The 21,039-nt window shown below is 44.8% G+C and overlaps 1 protein-coding gene across 2 annotated transcripts in view; it reads left to right on the forward strand.

The window, feature by feature from the left end:
* The window catches only part of qser1 (glutamine and serine rich 1), a 269,834-nt gene that overhangs the window by 110,983 nt on the left and 137,812 nt on the right, over positions 1-21,039 (forward strand). For both annotated transcript variants that reach the window (XM_072466268.1, XM_072466269.1), the window contains exons 2-3: positions 9,474-9,577; positions 19,402-19,563. In XM_072466268.1, coding sequence (XP_072322369.1) covers positions 9,474-9,577; positions 19,402-19,563 — 266 coding nt within the window. The remainder of the gene's footprint in view (positions 1-9,473; positions 9,578-19,401; positions 19,564-21,039) is intronic.

Below are 21,039 nucleotides of genomic sequence, written 5' to 3' on the forward strand. Positions count from 1 at the left end.
GCAAATATTTATAATAATACAGTCCATTTTGTTCTTTGTTTTCCACCATTGAACCTGCTTCTCTTCATCACATTCGTGACAAAGCAACGGCTATCACGTTTTCTCGTCTTGCCAAATGTAGAAGTTTTAAATTAAATGGCTGTAACAATAAGCTCCATTGAAACAGTCTGGCGTTTTTATTCTTAAATTTCTCCAAAAATGTCAATGGATTGTGATCAGTATATATAATTGTTTCAGACAAATTGCTGGTAACATAAATGTTAAAATGTGTAATTTGGGGTGGCCAACACAGGAGCAGGAGTTAACACAGTCTTCAGGCCGTCAAATGCCTGTTGACACTCTGCCGTCCACTGAAATTTGTTACGCTTCTTCAGCAAGCCCGTCAGTGGAGCGACCACACTGCTAAAATATGGCACAAGTGTACGGTAAAAAACACTCATGCCAAGAATTCTCATTATTTCCCTTTGTGTCTAGGGTATTGGAAACGCCCCAATAAAGTTCGTTTTCACTTTCCACGGGACCATTTGTCCATGTCCAATTGTATGGGCAAGGAACGTGACTTGGGCTTTTCCAAACTCACTTTTGGCTAGATTTACCACCTAACCCGCCTCCTGAAGTTGATCGAATAACTCCATCAGATGCTTCAAATGTTCTTTCCATGTCTGACTAAAAATCATCAGATCATCTATGTACACCGCACAATCGGGTAATCCTGAAATGACTTTGTTATTTAACCGTTGAAATGTGGCTGGGGAGTTTTCATGCCAAATCGCATTTGGTATAGACCATTTGGAGTCACAAAAGCTGAAATCTCCTTCTCCCTTTTGGATAAAGGTACCTGCCAGTAACCTTGAGTAAATCCAGTTTAGAAATAAAAGCCAATTGTCCCACCTTCTCAATGCAGTCCACCAACCGTGGGACAGGACAGGACTCCTGCTCCTGTGTTGGCCACCCCAAATTACACATTTTAACATTTATGTTACCAGCAATTTGTCTGAAACAATTATATATACTGATCACAATCCATTGACATTTTTGGAGAAATTTGTTATTAACCTTTCTATAGTCCACGTACAATCATTGGATACCGTCCAGTTTCGGTAGCATCACTATGGGTGAGCTCCATTGGCTGCAACCCACTTCAATTATGCTATTTTTAAACATATTTTCAATTTTTTTCTGAACCTGTGCCAATTTTAGAGGGTTAAGTTTATATGGATGTTATTTAATTGGAACAGCATGTCCCACATCTACATCATGTATAACCATTTTAGTACTTCCCAACTTATTTCCACAAACTTGCTCACGTGATCTTAATAACTCTTTCAGGACAGTTTGTTTTTCCTCTGGAAGGTAACTCAATAATTTAGCCCAATTTTAATAAACATATTCATAATTTAGAGTACCCAATTCATTTTTTTCCAATTAAGGGGCAATTTAGCATGGCCAATCCACCTACCCCCTTCTCCAGTACCATATTCACCCAGTGCGGAGCATTAACTGATATTGCAATTGCCGAGTACTCCGACCCCTTAACCCCAGCCAGCAGCGCCTTCCCCACCATGAAAAAGTCAAATCAGCGAGTACACCTTGTGAACAGCTGAGAAAAACCAGTACTCTCACTCCCTCGGGTGCAAAAGCATCCAAGGGTTCACCTCTCCCATTTCCAACATTAGCCCAGCCAACGCCTTCGCCCCCTCTGATGGGACAAGCAAGCGCGGCCGTGACCTGTTCAACCTTGGCTCCTGCACCAAGTTCCAGTTTCCCCCCGCCCCCACTATCAGTTTGTGTGTGTCCAAGTCGGGGATGGCCCCACACGCCTTCTTCATGAATCCCACATTGTCCCAATTGGGACCTTATACACTTACTAGAGCCACTAACCTCCCCTCCAGCGCCCCTGTGACTGTCACACACCTACCCTGCTGATCTGCAACCACCTTCTCCATCTGGAACCGTACCCTTTTGCTGACCATTACCGCTACCCCTCGAGCTCTTCCATCAAATCCAGAGTGAAACACCTGGCTAACCCAACCCTTTTTAAGTCTCATTTGATCCTTCACCCTCAGGTGAGTCTTCTGCAGCATTGCTACATCGGCGTTCAAACTTTTAAGATGCACAAGCACCCTTGACTGTGCCTCCCAACTCCCTCATGTTCCACGTGACTATCCTAACTGGAGGTCCCTCTTTCTCTCTTTCTCCCCCCCCCCCCCCACACACACACACTTCTTATCCGCCATCATCATACCACCAAGCCCTGCCCATCGAACCCCCTCCCAGAATTCCCCCCTGCACTTCCCCTCAAAAAAATCTCACCCAGTATCGATCCTCTTTCTTTCTCTCCCCCCCCCCTTCTCACCTTGTAGACCTATCGAAACCTGCTAACCAGGCTCCAATGTCCGCAGCCATCCTCTCACCTCACCTCCGTTCACTAGCCGACTTTAGTTAGCTAATGCGGGTGCCCCCCGCAAGGCATACCGTCCCCTCCCACCCAGTCCCAGAAGAAAAAGAAAAACAATCTAACCCATACAATTCAATAAAATAACATGTAACTGTTGCACCAAAAGAAAAGGAACACAAATGTCAATCAAACCAAACAAATACTTAAACTCTAACATTGTTATCGAGTTTAAGTTACAATACAGGTTAACAGAAAGAAAGTTATAACATTTATACATTTGCCAGCTCCCCAATCACAGTCCATGATCTCTCGTCCAGCTCCACTCTTCACTTCTGTCCCAAGCCTTCTGCCTTCATGTACGCCTCAGCCGCCTCCACCGTTTCAAAATGAAAATCTTTGGCGTTGTACGTCACTCTCAGCTTTGCCAGGTATATCATGCCAAACCGCACCCCTTTGTTGTACAGTGCTGCCTTCACTCGGCTGAACACCGCCCGCTTCTTCGCCAGCTCCACCGTCAAGTCCTGGTAAATATGAACTCTAGCACCATCCCACTGCACCTTCCGCTTCTGCTTCGCCCAGCTTAACACCTTCTCCTTCATGTGGTATTTATGGGAGCAGATAATTACTGCTCTTGGCAGCTCATTTACTTTGGGTTTCGGCCTTAACGACCGATGAGCTCTGTCCAGTTCATACCAGGAGGAGCCGTCACCCTCCCCCATCAACTCCGCCAGCATCTTAGCAAAGTACTCTGTTGGCCTTGAGCCCTCTGCCCTTCGGTCAAGCCCACAATTCTCAGATTGTGCTGCCACGAGTGGTTCTCCAAGTCATCGAGCTTTGCTCTGAGTTCCCTGTTGACCTTGACCACCCACTGCATCTCGTCCCCGATTGACAGCTCGTCCCCCATCGAGGTGAACTGGTCGCTGTGCTGTGACACGGCCTCCTCCATTTCCTTCATCTTTTCACCTTGTTCTTTCACCTCGGCTGATGTCTTTGTCACAGCTACCCTCACTGGGGCGATTGCCTCCTCCACCAATGATTTCAGTGCGACCGCCATCTCCTTCCTCAACTGCTTCTCCAGCTCTGTAGCCATCACCTCGGTCATCTTTTCCACTGGTCCTCTCATTCGACGGTGAACCCGTGTTTCCTCCCTAATTCACAGCTGTTGTTGGCATCCTTTAACAACTTATTATTTCTCCCCTTCAATCTTAAAATAAATAAGTAATAAAAAAATTTAAAAAAATACATATATATCATATATATATATATATAATATATATATATAATATTCAAAAAATCATTTCCCCAGGGACCGGACTTTAAATATCCATTTTCAGCGGGGGCCACCTGTTGTGCTCTGCTCCCCCTCCACATTCGTCCTGGATTTGGGCCTTTCCTCCTTCATCCGCCTGCATGTGTAAAGTTCTCCATTCTCTCATTAAGACATCATTTGTAAGGTAATAATATTCTGGTATACACTCCGATTCCTCTTCCATATATTATTTCTCTATCTTTCTGTTGTAACTCCGCCAATTTTCCTGAACTAAACATATCCGCCTCATCCTCCACCTGTTCTTGTTCTTTTCCAACCATCTGATCAAAAATCGTTTCTGATAATTGAACTTCAACTTCATCTTCATTCTCTGATTTTTCCTCTTGTCTTAACCTGTGCCTTTGCGACCTTGTTACTACACAATCCGGAAAAATCCCAGGATATTCGTCCTTCAACAATTCAGTTGTCTGCTTTTCCACTGGCTTATCAACCACAGTAGTCATCACTCCCACCTGCGATCCAGCTATATCATTGCCCAAGATAAACTGTATTCCTGGACAAGATGAATAAAATTAAGTGAAAATCGCTTATTGTCACAAGTAGGCTTCAAATGAAGTTACTGTGAAAAGCCCCTAGTCGCCACATTCCGGCGCCTGTTCAGGGAGGCTGGTACGGGAATTGAACCGTGCTACTGGCCTGCCTTGGTCTGCTTTAAAAGCCAGCGATTTAGCCCAGTGTGCTAAACCAGCCCCACTCTATAATTTCTCTATTACTCCTACTACCACTTCACCACTCTTCACTGGACTTTCCAACCTTACCTTGTATAATGGAGCACTACTCCTCACCCTGAATTCCATATATTACCACCTTTTCTGGCAATATTCCTCCCAAACTGCATAACACCTCATCTCTTACCATCAAAGATTGACTAGCTCCCGTATCTCTTAAAATTCTGATTTCTTTACCTACTCCTCCTGGTGCACGAGTAAACTTTACCCACACAAGTAAATTCTTTACAGAGATCTGACATCTTCTTATCAATCACCTCTTGATCAGGCTGTACATTCTTTTGCACCTCCTTCGCTTCAATTGGGTTTTCCTTTACCCCTTTAACAAACCCCACTGACTTATCCTGTTTTACCACATCAGCCTTCCCAGTGCTTTTCTTCAACCCCCAACACTGAATTTACATGGCCTAGTTTATTACAGTAAAAACATCTGAAACTTTTCATTTCACTTCCACCCACTTGGATTTCTTTTTTAATCTGAGGTACACTACCTTTATTATCTCCCATCAGATCCCCTTTTCCTTTACCACTTGAGTATTTCTCTCTTCCCCAGTTTCTATCCTGCACAGGCTGAAACTGATGTCGGAAACCAAACTTTGATTTATGAAGTAATTAATAATCGTCTGCCATTTCTGCTGCTAATCTCACAGTTTTAAGTCTCTGCTCTTCCACATGAGTTCTCACTGCAACAGGAATTGAATTTTTAAACTCCTCCAAAATTATAATTTCTCGAAGAGCTCGATACGTTTGGTCTATTTTCAAAGCCCTTATCCACCTATCAAAATTACTCTGTTTGATCCTTTCAAACTCCATGTATGTTTGACCAGATTCTTCACTTTAATTTTTAAACTTTTGTCTGTAGGCTTCAAGCACTAGTTCATATTCACCTAAGATGGATTTTTTTCACCTCCTCATACGTCCCAGATACCTCCTCTGATAGTGATGCAAACACTTCACTAGCTCTACCTACCAGCTTTGTTTGAATCAGTAATACCCACATGTCCTTTGTCCATTTCATTTGTTTAGCAACCGTCTCGAAGTGAAATGAAAAAAAGCTTCTACATCCTTCTCATCAAACCGTGGCAATGCTTGGACATATTTAAATAGATCCTCACCAAGCCTTCGACTATGACGTTCTTGCTCTTTCTCACTATCCTCATCACTATCCTCAGACTGTACTTTTCTCTTTACCTCTGCCAATTTTAACTGACCTTCACGGTTCATTGAGTTTCTGAAGTTCAAAGTATCTCTTTTTTTCTCTCTGATCTGTACCTCCCTTTCTCTCACATATTGTTCTGTTTAGGCTATTAGTTCTTTTTCCCTCATTTCGAATTCAAGCCGCTTTAATTCTTTTGCATGTTCAACTGCTTGATCTGTAATTGAATTCTTGCCATTTCCAATGATTCTGACTGTCGCAGGCAATTTTAAATGCTCAGCTACCGCCACAATTACCTCTTTGTATTTTGTCAGGCAATGTTTACTGCAATGTTTTTTGCAAAATCTAAAAGCCCTTTTTTAGTCTCTTTGTAAGGTACTGCGCGTGACCTCCACCCCAAAAGCTTCTGAGCCTCTGAAAGAGCCATTGTCCGCAACACCCTATTTACACTTGAATACAACACCTGAAAAGTAAACACACATATGCTTACCCCTCACTGTCTTTAAGCCAACCCAATCATGAAAGATAGACTTTTATCCCAGACGAGCCCCCAATTTTGTTATGGGCCAGGGTTTAAAAATTCCATTTATGGAGTTCACCTGATTTATAACATTTTATGGTGAATTTGGCTAGGGTGAGCACAAGAACCTTCCCTTCAGATATGATTCAATAGTCTTCCGAGACACTTTAATCAAAATAAGCTTTATTCTAAGAACTTAGTTAACATTTATATAAGCACACAGCAAGAATTTTTATCAATTACAAAGGAACACTCCCATGACACCGTGTCTGCATTGGCTTCTCTGGGTATTGCGGTTTCCTCTCACAGTACAAAGATGTGCAGGTTAGGTGGTTTGGCCCTTAGAGTCGAACAGTTAGATGGGGATGGGGTGAGGGAGTGGGCCTGGGTGGGGTGCTCTTTCAGAGGGTCAGTGCAGACTCGCAGAGCCAAATGGCCTCCTTCTGCACTGTAGGCATTCTATGATTCTATGACTTGTGGCCTGAAATTAGCACGTCATTGCAACTGTTCTCTGGTTTTATCCTAGTCTATAACAAGCCAGGTTTTTAGCTGAGCACCATCCTGTGTTCCTTAATCATGACTACCCATAGTGTAGCCCACGGGAACCTGCTGGTATCTATACAATCATGATACAAAAGTGCATAGTTGGTCATACTTTATTGTAAATTTCTGACCATTAATTTGCTGAAATTTCATAATTTTGGAACATCAGCAATTCATAACTGACCATTTGCATACTGTACAAGTATGACAATCCAAGTGGGGACTGGTTACCAGCAATCCTGAAGTTTCAAGTATCTGCAAATTAAGTGACCTATATGCAACAGCTGCCAATAAATGAAGGGAAAATTAAATAAAATTGCACCAAATATTTTTTCTTTTCACCAGCTCATTGTCCCCACACATTTTTAAAAACATTCTAACATGACAGATATTGAAATTGAGAAAATCTCAACTCTAACTTAAAGCTACTTAATTGGAAATGTGTGGATTAAGTTTTGCTTCTGCCATGGCATTCGGAGTGAATTTGGTTCTGAAATTATTCTGTGTCCCTGTCTGACCAGGTGGGGTATTCTTGAGCAATGTTTAAAAGAAAAAGTCCTTTCCAGCCTGAGCTGGCCTATATTTCTATTTTATCCCACTTCCCCCAGCCCAACTGTCATGCCTCTTTCGTTCTGCCCTCGCCCAAAATTAAGTATATCCGCACCTCTCCCCAGCCTGCCCCGTTTAATCAGGCAAATGCTTTAGCAGCTGACAGTTTGGCTCACCACCAACATAGTTTTTAACTCTGTACTTTATTCTGCATTCACTAAATACAATGAGGCACAAAATTGATGTTGGGGCAGAGTAAACGGGTGTGGAATTGATTGGAATGGGAATATCGTTGAATCAACTTAACTGGATTCGGGGACCCAGCTGCACAAAGTATATAAAGTTAGAGGAAACTGATTTTGTTGGTTCTTTTTTGTGATGTTTACCCATTATTCATTGGCTGCATTTACTGAAGGAAAAAATAAAGATAGTGAGAAAATACTTTGGCAGATAAATGGTTGATTTGAATTTTGCTCCTGAAGGCCATATCAAAAATGCTGCTGCCCTTCAAGAGTGTGTGCTGTATTCCAATAATTTAGATATGCACTCTTGAGTGAAGGAGTTTTCAATAACTTCAGATGAATGACAACATCACTTGAGTATTTCTGAAAAATAAAACTTGTCTTGCACTCTTGCATTAGCTATGAGGAGAGGTTGAATAAACTCGGTTTGTTCTCACTGGAACGACGGAGATTGAGGGGCGACCTGATAGAAGTCTACAAAATTATGAGGGGCATAGACAGAGTGGATAGTCAGAGGCTTTTTCCCATGGTAGAGGAGTCAATTACTAGGGGGCATAGGTTTAAGGTGTGAGGGGCAAGGTTTAGAGTAGATGTACGAGGCAAGTTTTTATTTACACACAGGGTAGTGGGTGCCTGGAACTCGCTGCCGGAGGAGATGGTGGAAGCAGGGACGATCGTGACGTTTAATGGGCATCTTGACAAATACATGAATAGGATGGGAATAGAGGGATACGGACCCCGGAAGTGCAGAAAATTTTAGTTTAGGTGGGCAGCATGGTCGGCACAGGCTTGGAGGGTCGAAGGGACTGTTCCTGTGCTGTACTTTTTTTTGTTCTTTGTTCTCATCGGGTCACTTCACGAATACTAGAAAAACAGCTATTTATACTGTATGAGAAGAGAATGCTGATTGTTTTGCAAGTGGACCATGATTGGTAGAGCATTGCCATGGAGAATGCATCTGTTGATGGTGACTGACCGTTAACTACTAAGCATTGTTGCCCTGAGGAATGAATCGGTGAATGGCTGTCACTTATTTTGTTTAACTGAAAGTGGCGCAATGTTGCGTGTACATGTTCTGCATCGAACAGGGCCGTATGTATTTATATGTAGCTTCCAGCAAATACACCACACTGGGCCCAACGCAATCATAATGTTTAGCACACTGAGGATTATTTAGCAAACATTGTCCAATCGCCTAATGTTGGAAACTGTGTTTTGAGTTTTGTAAGCACAAGTTAATTGGGTATGGTATGTACCTTGCCCATTGTGAACAGTGGCTGGAAAGTGCTGTTTGATGCCATCTTTGGGCCTACATACCTAGCATCACACTGGCACTAAAATTCATATACCTCATTACTCATTTGTGATAGGTAGAACATATTTTTGACTTGGTGGCGAATAATGCTTTTTGTTACTGCTGCATAGTAACAGTGTAAAATAGCTATCTTTACCTTCTGCTCAAATATTTGAGATACCTTTCCCTTCCAGGGTAATCTGAGGGAGACTGGGCAGTTTTCAGGGCCAAATGAAATGGCCACACATCAGTTCATGAGTTTCCATGATATTCATCACAAAATGGTTCTCTACAATGGTCTACTGCAAGCCTACTTTCACAGGTCAATATACACATTGGGATTTTTACAGCTCCACAGGCTACAAAATTGGTCTTATTGGCAACCTTGTAAATAGCCCAAGCCATTTGCTCACCGTGTAAGTTTGATGGGTCCCAGGTTCGATTCCCGGCTTGGGTCACTGTCTGTGCAGAGTCTGCACGTTCTCCACGTGTCTGCATGGGTTTCCTCCGGGTGCTCCGGTTTACTCCTACTCAGATGATTTTGTGTCATATATCACGCAAACTCATGAAAGGCAGGCCATCACTTTTGGTCCTGGTAAGTACCCAGTCTACCTCACCACCTATCTCAAAAGTCTCCTCCACCACATTGTCATTTAAAAAAAAATTAAATCTTGTGTTTTACATCTCAATGACTCAATCACTTGTCTTTTCAGCTTGAGCTATGGAGCAGCACATCCAGAAACTGACCTTCTTCATAGACCAGCTTATGCAGCATCTCACCAGCTGCCTGGCTATACCAGTACACATCACCCCACAGGTACCAAATAGTTTTGATAATTTTGACTAAGTTATTTAAAAATTTTAAAAGTGGATACCTGTACCATTTGTCAAAACATCTGGTTTGTATTAAAATGTATAAAGTCACCTATTCTTTCCCCTGAGACTTGGTTTTAAAATAATTTTCAATGAATTTGTGCTGTAATTTTTGGGAACAAGGGTTTCTAATTTTTTTGTACAATATTTTATTAAGGCATTTGTGATTTTATAACCGTAACAGTAAAACGTATACAAACAACTATAAACATAGTGCAAAGACCCTCTACCGCCCTCACAGGTCCCACCTTCCTTGAACAGTAATCTAGACTAAATCCACCCCCCCCCCCCCCCCCCCCCCCGCTGCTGACAATTAATTTTCACTAAAGAAGTAGACAAATGGCTGCCACCTCCGGATGAACCATAACCTTGACCCTCTTAGTGCGAACTTGATTTTCTCAAGACTGAGAAAGCCTGCCATGTCATTGGCCCAGGTCTCTGATTCCGGGGGCTTTGAGTCCCTCCATGCTAACAGTCCCTCCGGGCTACCAAGGAGGCAAAGGCCAAGACGTCGACCTCTCTCGCCCCTTGGACTCCCGGGTCCTCCGACACTCTGAAAAGTGCCACCTCTGGACTCGGTGCCACCCTTATTTTTAACACCATGAACATGGCATCTGCAAACCCCTGCCAGAATCCCCTAAGCTTCGAACATGCCCAAAACACGTGGACATGGTTCGCTGGCCCTCCCGCACATGTGTCTTCTATCCCAAAAAACTTGCTCATCCGGGCCACTGTCATGTGTGCCTGGTGAACGACCTTAAATTGTATCAGGCTGAGCCTGGCACATCATGAGGACGTGTTACCCTGCTTAGCGCATCCGCTCAGAGACCTGCCTCTATCTCTCCCCTTAACTCATCCTCCCATTTGTGCTTTAGCTCCTTTGGCGGCGTTTCCTCTGACTTCATGAGTTCTTTATAGATATGAGACCTTCCCCTTTCCCACCCATACTCTAGAAATTACCCTATCTTGTATCCCCCGTGGCGGTAGGAGTGAGAAGGTTGGAACCTGCCTTCGCAAGAAGTCCCTAATCTGCAGATACCTAAACCCATTCCCTCCCGTCAACTCAAACTTCTCTAACTCCCTCAAACCGGGAAAGCTCCCATCGATAAACAAATCCCCCATCCTCCCGATCCTTGTTCTCTGCCATCTCTGAAACCCTCCATCTAGTCTGCCTGGGGAAAACTGATGGTTGCTACAGACTGGAGCCCAAACCAATGCTGCCTCCACTCTCTCATTTTCTCCACTGCTCCCAGACTCTCAGGGCCGCCACTACCACCGGGCTTGTGGAGTACCGGGCCGGCAAGAACGGCAGAGGTGCCGTGATCAATGCCCCTAAACTCGTGTCCTTACAAGATGCTGCCTCTACCTGCTCCCACACCGAACCTTCCCCATTACCCACCTCCTAATCATGGCTATATTTGCCACCCAGTAATGGTTGCTAATGTTTGGCAGCACCAGCCCACCCTCCCCCCGGCCATGCTCCAGCATCACCACCTTCACTCGCGGTTTTATCCGCTCAAACAAAACTAGAGATTAGCTTAGTTACCCGCTTGAAAAAGGCCTTTGGGATAAAATGGGGAGGCACTGAAAATCAAACCGGAATCTCGGGGGAGACCGTCATTTTCACTGTCTGTACCCTCTCCGCCAGTGATAACGGGAGCATATCCTACCTTCGGAAGTCCTCTTTCATTTGTTCCACTAACCGGGTCAAGTTTAGATTATGTAACATCCCCCAGTCTCGTGCCACCTAGATCCCTAAATAACGGAAGCTACCTCCCACCACTCTTCGTCTCCCCTCCTGCCCCCGTGCCTGAATCGCAAACGTCTTGCTTTTTCCCATATTTAATTTGTACTCCGAAAAACATCCAAATTCCCTAAAACCCTCATGATCTCTCCCATCCTTTCTAACGGGTCGGAAACATACAGGAGCAGGTCATCGGTGTATAACAAGACCCCGTGTTCCACCCTACCCCGGACCAACCCCTTCCAGCTCTTAACGCCATAACCAGTGGCTCAATGGCCAGAGCGAACAGCAACGGAGAGAGGGAGCATCCCTGCCTACTCCCCCGGTGCAGTCTAAAATAGCCCGATGTCAGACGATTCGTTCGAACATTCGCCTCTGGTGCCTGGTACAGCAGCCTGACCCAGTCGATGAAACCCCACCCGAACCGTCCCAACACCTCCCACAGATAGTTCCATTCCACCCGGTCAAAGGCCTTCTCTGCTTCCATTCTGATCACGACCTCCACCTCCTTACCCTCCGGTAATCATGATTACATTCAAGAGCCTTCTAACGTTGGCTGTATACTGTCTCCCCTTAATGAACCCTGTCTGGTCTTCCCCTATCACCTCCGGGACACAGTCTTCTATCCTTGAGGACAAGATTTTAGCCAGCAGTTTGGCATCAACATTCAACAGGGAGATCGGCCTGTAAGACCCGCATAGCTCCGTGTCCTTCTCCCGCTTCAGGATCAGTGAGATCGAGGCCTGTGACATTGTCGAGGGAAGTACACCACGCTCCCTTGCCTCGTTAAACGTCCTCACCAACAGTGGGCCCAGCATCTCAGAGAACCTTTTATAAAATTCCACTGGGTAACCATCTGGTCCCGGGGCCTTGCCCGACTGCATGGCCTCCAGCCCCTCTGCTATTTCTTCAATCCCGATTGAGGCTCCCAGCCCTTCTACCAATCCTTCGCCCACCTTCGGGAACTCCAGCCCTCCCAGAAATTGTCTCATTCCTTCCACTCCAGCTGGGGATTCCAACTCGTATAGCCTGCTGTAAAACTCCTTGAACACTCTGTTGACCCCTGCTGTGTCCAAGATTGTGTTCCCTCCTCTGTCCTTCACTTTCCCTATCTCCCTAGCTGTCTCTCTTTTCCTGAGCTGGTTGTGCAAGCACTCTACTGGCCTTCTCTTCATGCGCATATATCACCCCCTCGTCTTCCTCAACTGCTCCACCGCCTTCCCCGTAGATAACAAGCCAAATTCCACCTGTAGCCTCCGTTGTCCCTTCAGTAATCCTGCCTCCGGGGCCTCCACATACCTCCTGTCTATCTGAAGTATTTCCCCGACCAACCTATCCGTTTCTGCCCTCCCTTCTCCCTATGGGCCTGAAGTGAAATCAGCTCCCCTCTGACAACTGCCTTCAGCGCGTCCCAAACCATTTCTGCTGAGTTCTGGATGGATTCCCTCAACTGCCCGCACACACCCTCGTCCGCTAACAGTCCTACATCCAATCTCCATTGCGGGCGCTGACCACCCTCCTTGGTCACCTTTAGGTCCACCCAATGTGGGGCATGGTCCGAGATAGCAATCGCCGAATACTCTGTGTCAACCATCCCCACCAGTAAAGCCCTGTTCAAAATAAGATCCGTGATCTTCCCTAACATCCGTCTTACAAACTCCACATCATCCCAGTTTGGTGCGTAGATATTCACAAGCACCACCGGCAACCCTTCCAGCTTCCCGCTAACCATGTTATTTCTTAAAAAAAAAAAAAAAAAAAAAAGACCCCCCCCCCCCCCATATCCGCAACTATTCTCCCTGCGTCAAATAGCACTCGCTTATTAATCAGGATCGCGAACCCTCTCGTCTTCGAGTACAGCCCCAAGTGAAATACCTCCCCGGCCCATCCCTTCTTCAGTCTGGTCTGATCAATTAATTGTCTCCTGTAGCAAACCTGACCCCAGAGCTCCCTGTGAGTCCCTGTTCTCTATATAAAAGTATGTTTTTATGCACGTTCAATCTCAAATTACACTTTTGCTGTTAAATCTGCACTGGTGCTAAGTTCAAAAGATGTTTCTATCTCAAATTTTCTCTATTAGCAACTTTTCTTCCTCTCTGCTTCTGTTCTCTCTATAAATACATATTAAACACCCTCACCAACAGTGGGCCCCGCATCTCAGAGACCTTTTTGTACAATTTCACTGGGTAACCATCTGGTCCTGGGCAGCATGGTAGCATTGTGGCTAGCACTATTGCTTCACAGCTCCAGGGTCACAGGTTCGATTCCGGCTTGGGTCACTGTCTGTGCGGAGTCTGCACATCCTCCCCGTGTGTGCGTGGGTTTCCTCCAGGTGCTCTGGTTTCCTCCCACAGTCCAAAGATGTGCAGGTTAGGTGGATTGGCCATGATAAATTGCCCTTAGTGTCCAAAATTGCCCTTAGTGTTGGGTGGGTTTACTGGGTTATGGGGATAGGGTGGAGGTGTTGACCTTGGGTGGGGTGCTCTTTCCAAGAGCCGGTGCAGACTCGATGGGCCGAATGGCCTCCTTCGGCACTGTAAATTCTATGATCTATGATCTATAATATATAAAAGTTAAATAGCGATGGGTCAAGAATAATAGGCAACATTAGAAGGATCAAATTTGATTCAATATAATGCAAAAATTTTTTAAAAACTAAATTGAATAAATAGGCAAGAATAAATTCAGAGCAAATAAAAATACAGGCAGAAGACTTGAGTTTAGTCCCCACTAAATGACGAGGGTCTTGCTTCCTTTCAAGACTTTCGGTTTTAGTACAGATTGTACTTTCTGTAGGTGCAATTAGTGTTGTTGTACTTTTGAAATGTAGTTCAACATGAGTTCTTAGTCCAGTCAAATAGTGAGTCCCTTCTAAAACAATACGATATAATCCATGTGAAGTTGCTTTCTGATCAAATTTGTTCCAGATGTGGTGATACATACTCCACAAACTATTTTTTATGTTTAATGAAAATGATGGAGAACAGATGATGGTAAACTCACACACTATGCTGCCAAAACCAGTCTGCAATCCCTGCACAAGTGTTGTTCACTTTTGAATTTCATATCTAACTTTTATTGTTTACCAAATGAGATGTGCAAATAGAATGCATTATGTGTCACTGTGGGTACAGTGTGCATCCTTTTTGCAAACCTTTTTACAGTTACCTTGCTATTTTATTGCTGACCAGTAATCAAATTGACCCATCTATGAATGATACACTATGGATGTTTATTGTTTATCCTTTAGATTCCTTTTAACTGAAGCAGATTGTTTTATTGTAGCTGGCCCAGTTGAGTGGAATTTTATGTAGTGAAGGTCAATCGGTTGTGTTTCAGTCAAATCCAGAACCTTTAAACTTGTGTTGATCATATAAGACACATTTCAATATCTTACATTTGTTCTGATGTTAAAAATTTACTTCTAACTTCAGTGTGAGGTATTTTGATTCTAACATTCAATTCCACTTTAATGTGCAGAATAAATGTGTAGAATAATCATTTTGAAGAAGAGTTGTGGAAAGTGTGAGAAACTAATTTTTATGTTGTGTTGACTATTCACTTCCTTATTAAAGCTATCCCATGGGCTGAATTTCTTCTTATGCCAAACATGCTTTCCCCTCCACTTTCTACAAAGTCTAAATGGTCAAAGATTTTATGAATCTATTCTTGTGACTATCCTGTTTCTTTTTTTCAAAAATCTAAAATTGTCTTGGTATCATCTATACTTTACCTTCCCTCAGCAACCATGTAGAAATTAAGTTTCATTGCATTGCCTCCTTACATAATGCTTTTTCAAAATCTAACAGTGAAACTCTTTGGGCGCGATTCTCCGGAATAATTTCTAAGTGTGGTAGCGAACGGGAATTCCGCAAGCTTCCCAGCGCTCAGCCAGAGAGGCCGGCAGTGCTATTCAACGTTAGTTGGTCCACTTAACGAGTTCTCACGGGCTTCTTGCCGCAAATGAAGGCTCGCCAGCTGATTCACCGGCACTGCGCTCGCCATGTCCTTGCTAACGAGGTTGAGCAGCACTTAAGCTGCACTTGTTCAGCCAACCTCCGCCAGCTCACAATAATCATGCCGAGGAGACCGGCCCCAAGATTAGGGGATGCTGACCAGGGGAGGCTGTTAGACGTTGTGGAGGCCAAGACTGATGTCCTGTTCTCCCGAGGGTCCCGGAGAGTCAGCCATAGGGCAGCCAGTGCTGCCTGGGATGAAGTGACGCAGCTGTCAACTCTGGGCCTGTGACCAAGAAGACTGGCTTTTAGTGCCGTAAGAAGATCAACGACCTACACCCGGCAGCACAAGTGAGTAGACACTAACGTGACCCCCGCTCCCACCCCCAAGGGAGCATCTACCCCCCCCCCCCCAAAACTCCCCATTTGCCCCTCCTTCCCCTCCCCCTTCAATTCCCCACCAACTCTCCCTCCCAATCCCCTTACCACTGTGAACCATGCATGTGGCTAACAAAGCCTCCTCTGTGTCCCCTCAGGAATAGCTCTCCCCAAATCGTCGGCAGAGGGCCCAGACTGGCGGAGGAGTGCCGAACTTAAGAATCCTCACCTCCTTCGAGGAACTTGCCCTGGAGGTGTCTGGGGTGGCTAAGGAGAGATTCGTCAAACATGCAGAGGTTGGCAGACGCCGCAGAGGTGAGGAACCACCAGGTTTCACCTAGGCGACCTGTCAAACGTGAGTTGTTATTGCCTTACTGACTGACCCATCCCTCCCAATGACCACATGTCCATTCTCCCGCAGGTCCTCCAGCCGACGCCGCTGGCCCATCACGGGCGAACCCTTTCCTGACTCCAAGGAGAACACCTCGGAGGAGAGCTCCAAGAATGCAACCGTTATAGTCACGGCACTGCTGTCATCCCCACCCTCCATCAGCACGGATACACACACACCTCGGTGGGAAATGTTAGTGGGGCATAATCTGTTGAGCACCACACTGCTGATGGTCCACATCAGGTGGAGGCAGGAACCCCACGCGAGACAGCAGTCAGAGGGCTGCTGGATCCCAGGACCCAGCTGAGCCTGTGGTACAGAGCTGATTGAGACAATAGAGTGCAGCCGGGACATTCCGGGGGAGAAATCGGTGTCACTCCAGTAGGTCACTAGCCGATTGGGGGAGTCCCAGGAGATGACGCCGGAAATGCGTGGCAGCGAGGCTAACACTGCTAGGGTGGCGATTGCAGTGGAAAGACTGGTTTACGACATTGGCACCATTACTGAAGGTGTCAAAGGCATTGTGCAGTCGATGACAGCGATGGCTGAAGGTATCGGCAGAATGTCCGACTCACTGGGGCGTGTCACCCAGTACCAGTCTGACCTTGATGAGGTTCTGAGGGACATGTCCCGCTCTCAGATGGGCATGGCCGAGGCGCTGCGAGCATGTCGCAGTCGGGCTTTGCCAAGGCGATGCACAGCATGTCCCAGTCACTGAGAAGCATCACTGAGGGCGTCGACACGATGGTGCAGACTATGGGGAGCCACCAGGGCTGACAGAACTAGATGATGCAGGGGCAGCTGGGGTTTGAACCAGCTGCCCCTCCATCCCAAGGTGAACCCCAGGGCCCTGTGGGCATCACCAGGAGGGGCTGAGTGCCAACCCGGATCTATCCCATGGAGTGGCGATGGTGGCCACCAGCTCCTCTGGGTTCCACCCCTCTGATGAGGCTGCGTCTCGAGGTCAGCACGGGGGACAGGGCGGCTGTGTGCTGCCGACAAATGTGCCAGGGCCCTCCGGCCCCAGTGGGCGCCCGCATGGGGCATTGAAGTCCACGGGACGAGGTAAGCAGCTGGCCGCCTCCATCTCAGATGTGCATCCTGGGGAAACACCGAGACGTAGTGGCAGAGCTAGAAGGGCCAAGCACCGTTGATTATCACTGAGGGTACCGGGGAGAGGCCACGGAGATCCACTTGGCATGTGTGAAGTGCTCACCTAACCGCGATTGTCAGTTCCCTATCAGCAATAGCCTTCAGCCGCAAGGTCAGATTCCTTAGTGTGGGGTCATGGGTGGTTGTTAGGGCAGACGGGCAGAGACATGGATTGCCCCGGAAGGGGTACACGTTCCAGCGGTTGGCATGGTGCCGCGAGCCAAGGTGTGGTTTTCGTTTTTAGCCTCTCACGCTATTCACCGGCCTCATTTCACTTGAGCGAAAAGTAACTAGACTGGAAAATCATACCCTTTGGTTTGAACGGAGAAATTTATGAAATTTGAATATTCATATAGATTTTAAAAATAGCTATATAGTTTCTTCACTTTTCAGAAATTGAATCAGGAGATCTGTTTGTTAGTAGTGACACAGCTTGGCATTTGAAAAATGTTATTACTTAATAACTGGGATAGCTTATTTGAAATGTTATATGCAGTTTGACATGCATAGTAATTTCGTCATAATTTGGTGTGAAGCTCAATTTATAAAATACAGGCACTGCACTGTAAATGTTATGGTTCTATGAACAGCAATTACAAGCTGTTTGATTGCAACGTTGGAATGACCATTAGTTTCTTGGCTGCTTGTCTTTTTAAAAATAAATGGCTTTACTAAGTACTGTGGATAAAAATCTTAGTTATGAGTCAGATGTTCATGAGCTCAGGGCCTCAAGGGACTTCAAGATGTAATCTAGGTAGACTCCTCAGTGCAACACCAGGAACATGGTGCACTGTTGGAAGTGTCAGATGAGGCATTATATGGAGGTTGTATCTTCCCCCTCAGGTAGATATAATGGAGCCCATGGCACTATTTGAAGAAAAAGAGCAGTATTCTCTCAGAACCCTGACTGATATTCATCCTTCAACCAACATCACTAAAAACGTTTACCTGCCCACTATTTGTGAAACCTTCCTGTGTGAAAATTGGCTGCCTTGTTTCCCTACAATAGTGGTTGCACTTCTATCTGGTACATTCAGAAGTCATGAAAAGCTCCAGATAAATATAAGTTCCTTTCTTTTTACTTCAACCAAATTGAGTTTTGTCTTCTGTTACAATGTGAGTTTGAGTTAATTGCAGACTAGTGGATATGCGGAACAAACTCCCAGAGGAGGTAAGTAAATAAGCTTTTTAAAAAGTATCTGAATTAAAACCTGTTGCGAGAGATCTTTTGTGTACACTGCTTGATTTTCTTTTCTCCAGAGGTGGCATGTGATGAAAATTAATGTTTACTAAACTGAGGATCATGTGGTTTGGTTGAAATGGCTTTTTGAGCCAAATCCTCACCCTGAACTTTCTTGTAGTTATTGTGACAGTCAGCCCAAGGTTTCCCTAATCATGTACACATCCGTGTTAATTTATAAATTACCTTAATTGAAGTTCCAGTTTTCAAAATGATATTTAAAGACTTTGCAAAGAAAACTCTTAGGATTTTGGCACCTATGGTTGCCATAATCATAGAATCGCAACAGTACAGAAGGTGACCATTTGGCTATCGAGTCTGCATCGACCCTCTGAAAGATTGCCCTGCTTAAGCCCCCTCCCTCGCCCTCCCAGTAACCCCACCTAACCATTAGACACTAAGGGGAAATTTCAGCATGGCCAATCCAGCTAACCTGCACATCTTTGGACTGGGAGGAAACCAGAGCACCAGGTGAAAACCCACGCAGACGCAGGGAGAACGTACAAACTCCACACAGTCACCCAAGGTCAGAATTGAACCCGGATCCCTGGCGCTGTGAAGCAGCAGTGCTAGCCACTGTGCCACCCTTTCCTCACCAATGAAATAAGGTGTGCAAGCAGACATCAGACATTAGTCTGAAGCATTTCCTGAAAACACATTAAATGTACATTTCTATAGAATTTAGGATTTCAATTACTTGTGACACATGTTGCCACTCATAACTTTTGCATTGAGACGGTAGATTACTTGCTGTTTTGGCTAGTAGATGTCATTTGATGATGGCTGTCCTTCAACTAAATGTGCGACTTTCTAATTAAAATGGCTGACTATTCATGACTGCTTTACATACTTTTGGCATTGTAAAGGACTTGCCTTTCTACAATGATAATTTTCTCCTCTTGTGCAGGGCTATCCAGTTTGTTTGATGCAACCATGCAACATTCTGGCAGTGGTGCACCGGAGACCTCCGTTATGAACTTCCTTTCAGCTATTGAATCACGCAACTCCCAGGCTGGACCTGCTGCAGCCTCCCTGCTACCCCAGTTCAGAGCTCCTTCGTGGCAGACAGGTAAAACTAAACTATGAACAGGGAAGCTCATACTGTTTTTGTGAACTTGTATTGTACAGTAGTTTGAGGGGTGGACTTCCCAGTCTCGTGTGTGGTATCAATGGAAATCGCAGAACAGAGACGATTGGAAATGAGGAAAACCGGAGGATGAATCTGCACTCTCCGTGACAATTGTTTACATTGTGGAACAGTTGGAAGCTTGGAGGTAGATGAGGAAAAATGCAAAATAACATTTACATCCATTCTTCTCCCACACCTTTTCCACTGCCCCCCTTGCCCGCCCAAAAAAAATGAAAATTGACGATGTGGTAGTTTGTTACTTGAAAATATTTTTATTTCTGACTTGAGTGTTGCTTTAAACAGTTCTTTTATTGAAAATCTCAAATAACAGGCATGGCTACCAAATAACATGCAGTTCTGTACATTATGGATTATTGCACGTATTAGAAGAAAGTCATCAGCTATTTCATGTATCTCTTCATCACATTTCCCTCCCCCTCAAAGCATGCACATTACACACCTTTTCAGATCTGAAAGTGGCGTAAGCCAGCAATCTGGAATTCAGGAAGCTAGGAGAAACATCTATAGTTTCATCCAACTATGATTGAGCTGTCTTTTAGTTATTTGAATTTTAAATGCTTTATGACGCTAATTGAATAGAATCTTGACTTTTCTGATCGATAACTCTACCTAATCATATGCACGTGCGTATTAATTTATAAGTTACTTAATTGAACTTCCAGTTGTCAAAAATGATATTTGAAGACTTTGCAGAGAGCACTCTTGGGAGTTTGGCACCTCTGGTTGCCATAATTGACTTTCTTCACAATGAAGTAAGATATGCCGGCAGACTCAAAAACATCTGAAAATACATTATATGTAAATTTCTACAGAATTTAGGATTAAAAAAAATTATTCGTTCAGGGGATGTGGGCGTTGCTGGCTGGGCCAGCATTTATTGCCCATCCCCAATTGTCATTGAACTGAGTGGCTTTAGCCATATTGCTCTGGAGTCACATGGAGGTCAGACCAGGTAAGGCTGGCAGATTTGCTTCCCTAAAGAACATTAGTGAATCAAATGGTTTTTTTTTTACAACAATTGACAATGGTTTTATGGTCATAATTAATTCCAGCATTTTATTGAATTCAAATTTTACCATCTGCACTGGTGGGATTTGGATCCTGGTGGCCAAAGCATCACCCTGGGTCTCTGGATTACCAGTCCAGGGGGTTTGAGCTGCTGTTTGAGAGCCTCACTGAGTGACAATTCAAATAACATTGTGAAAAGGTTAGTTTGCCCTTCTGATCTTGAAGGATTGTCTTTTCAAACACGAACTGAGAAATGCTCAACAAGCCTGATATAATGAAACCATTATCTCTACAGAATTAAGCTATTTTTCCTGTTATTTAAGGTATCATATTTATACTTTGGCTCTTAGTAATGTTCTGTGAAGCTAAGTGAACGAGCCATAAACA

This window comes from Scyliorhinus torazame, chromosome 10, assembly GCF_047496885.1.
Source record: "Scyliorhinus torazame isolate Kashiwa2021f chromosome 10, sScyTor2.1, whole genome shotgun sequence".
NCBI classification, from domain to species: domain Eukaryota; kingdom Metazoa; phylum Chordata; class Chondrichthyes; order Carcharhiniformes; family Scyliorhinidae; genus Scyliorhinus; species Scyliorhinus torazame.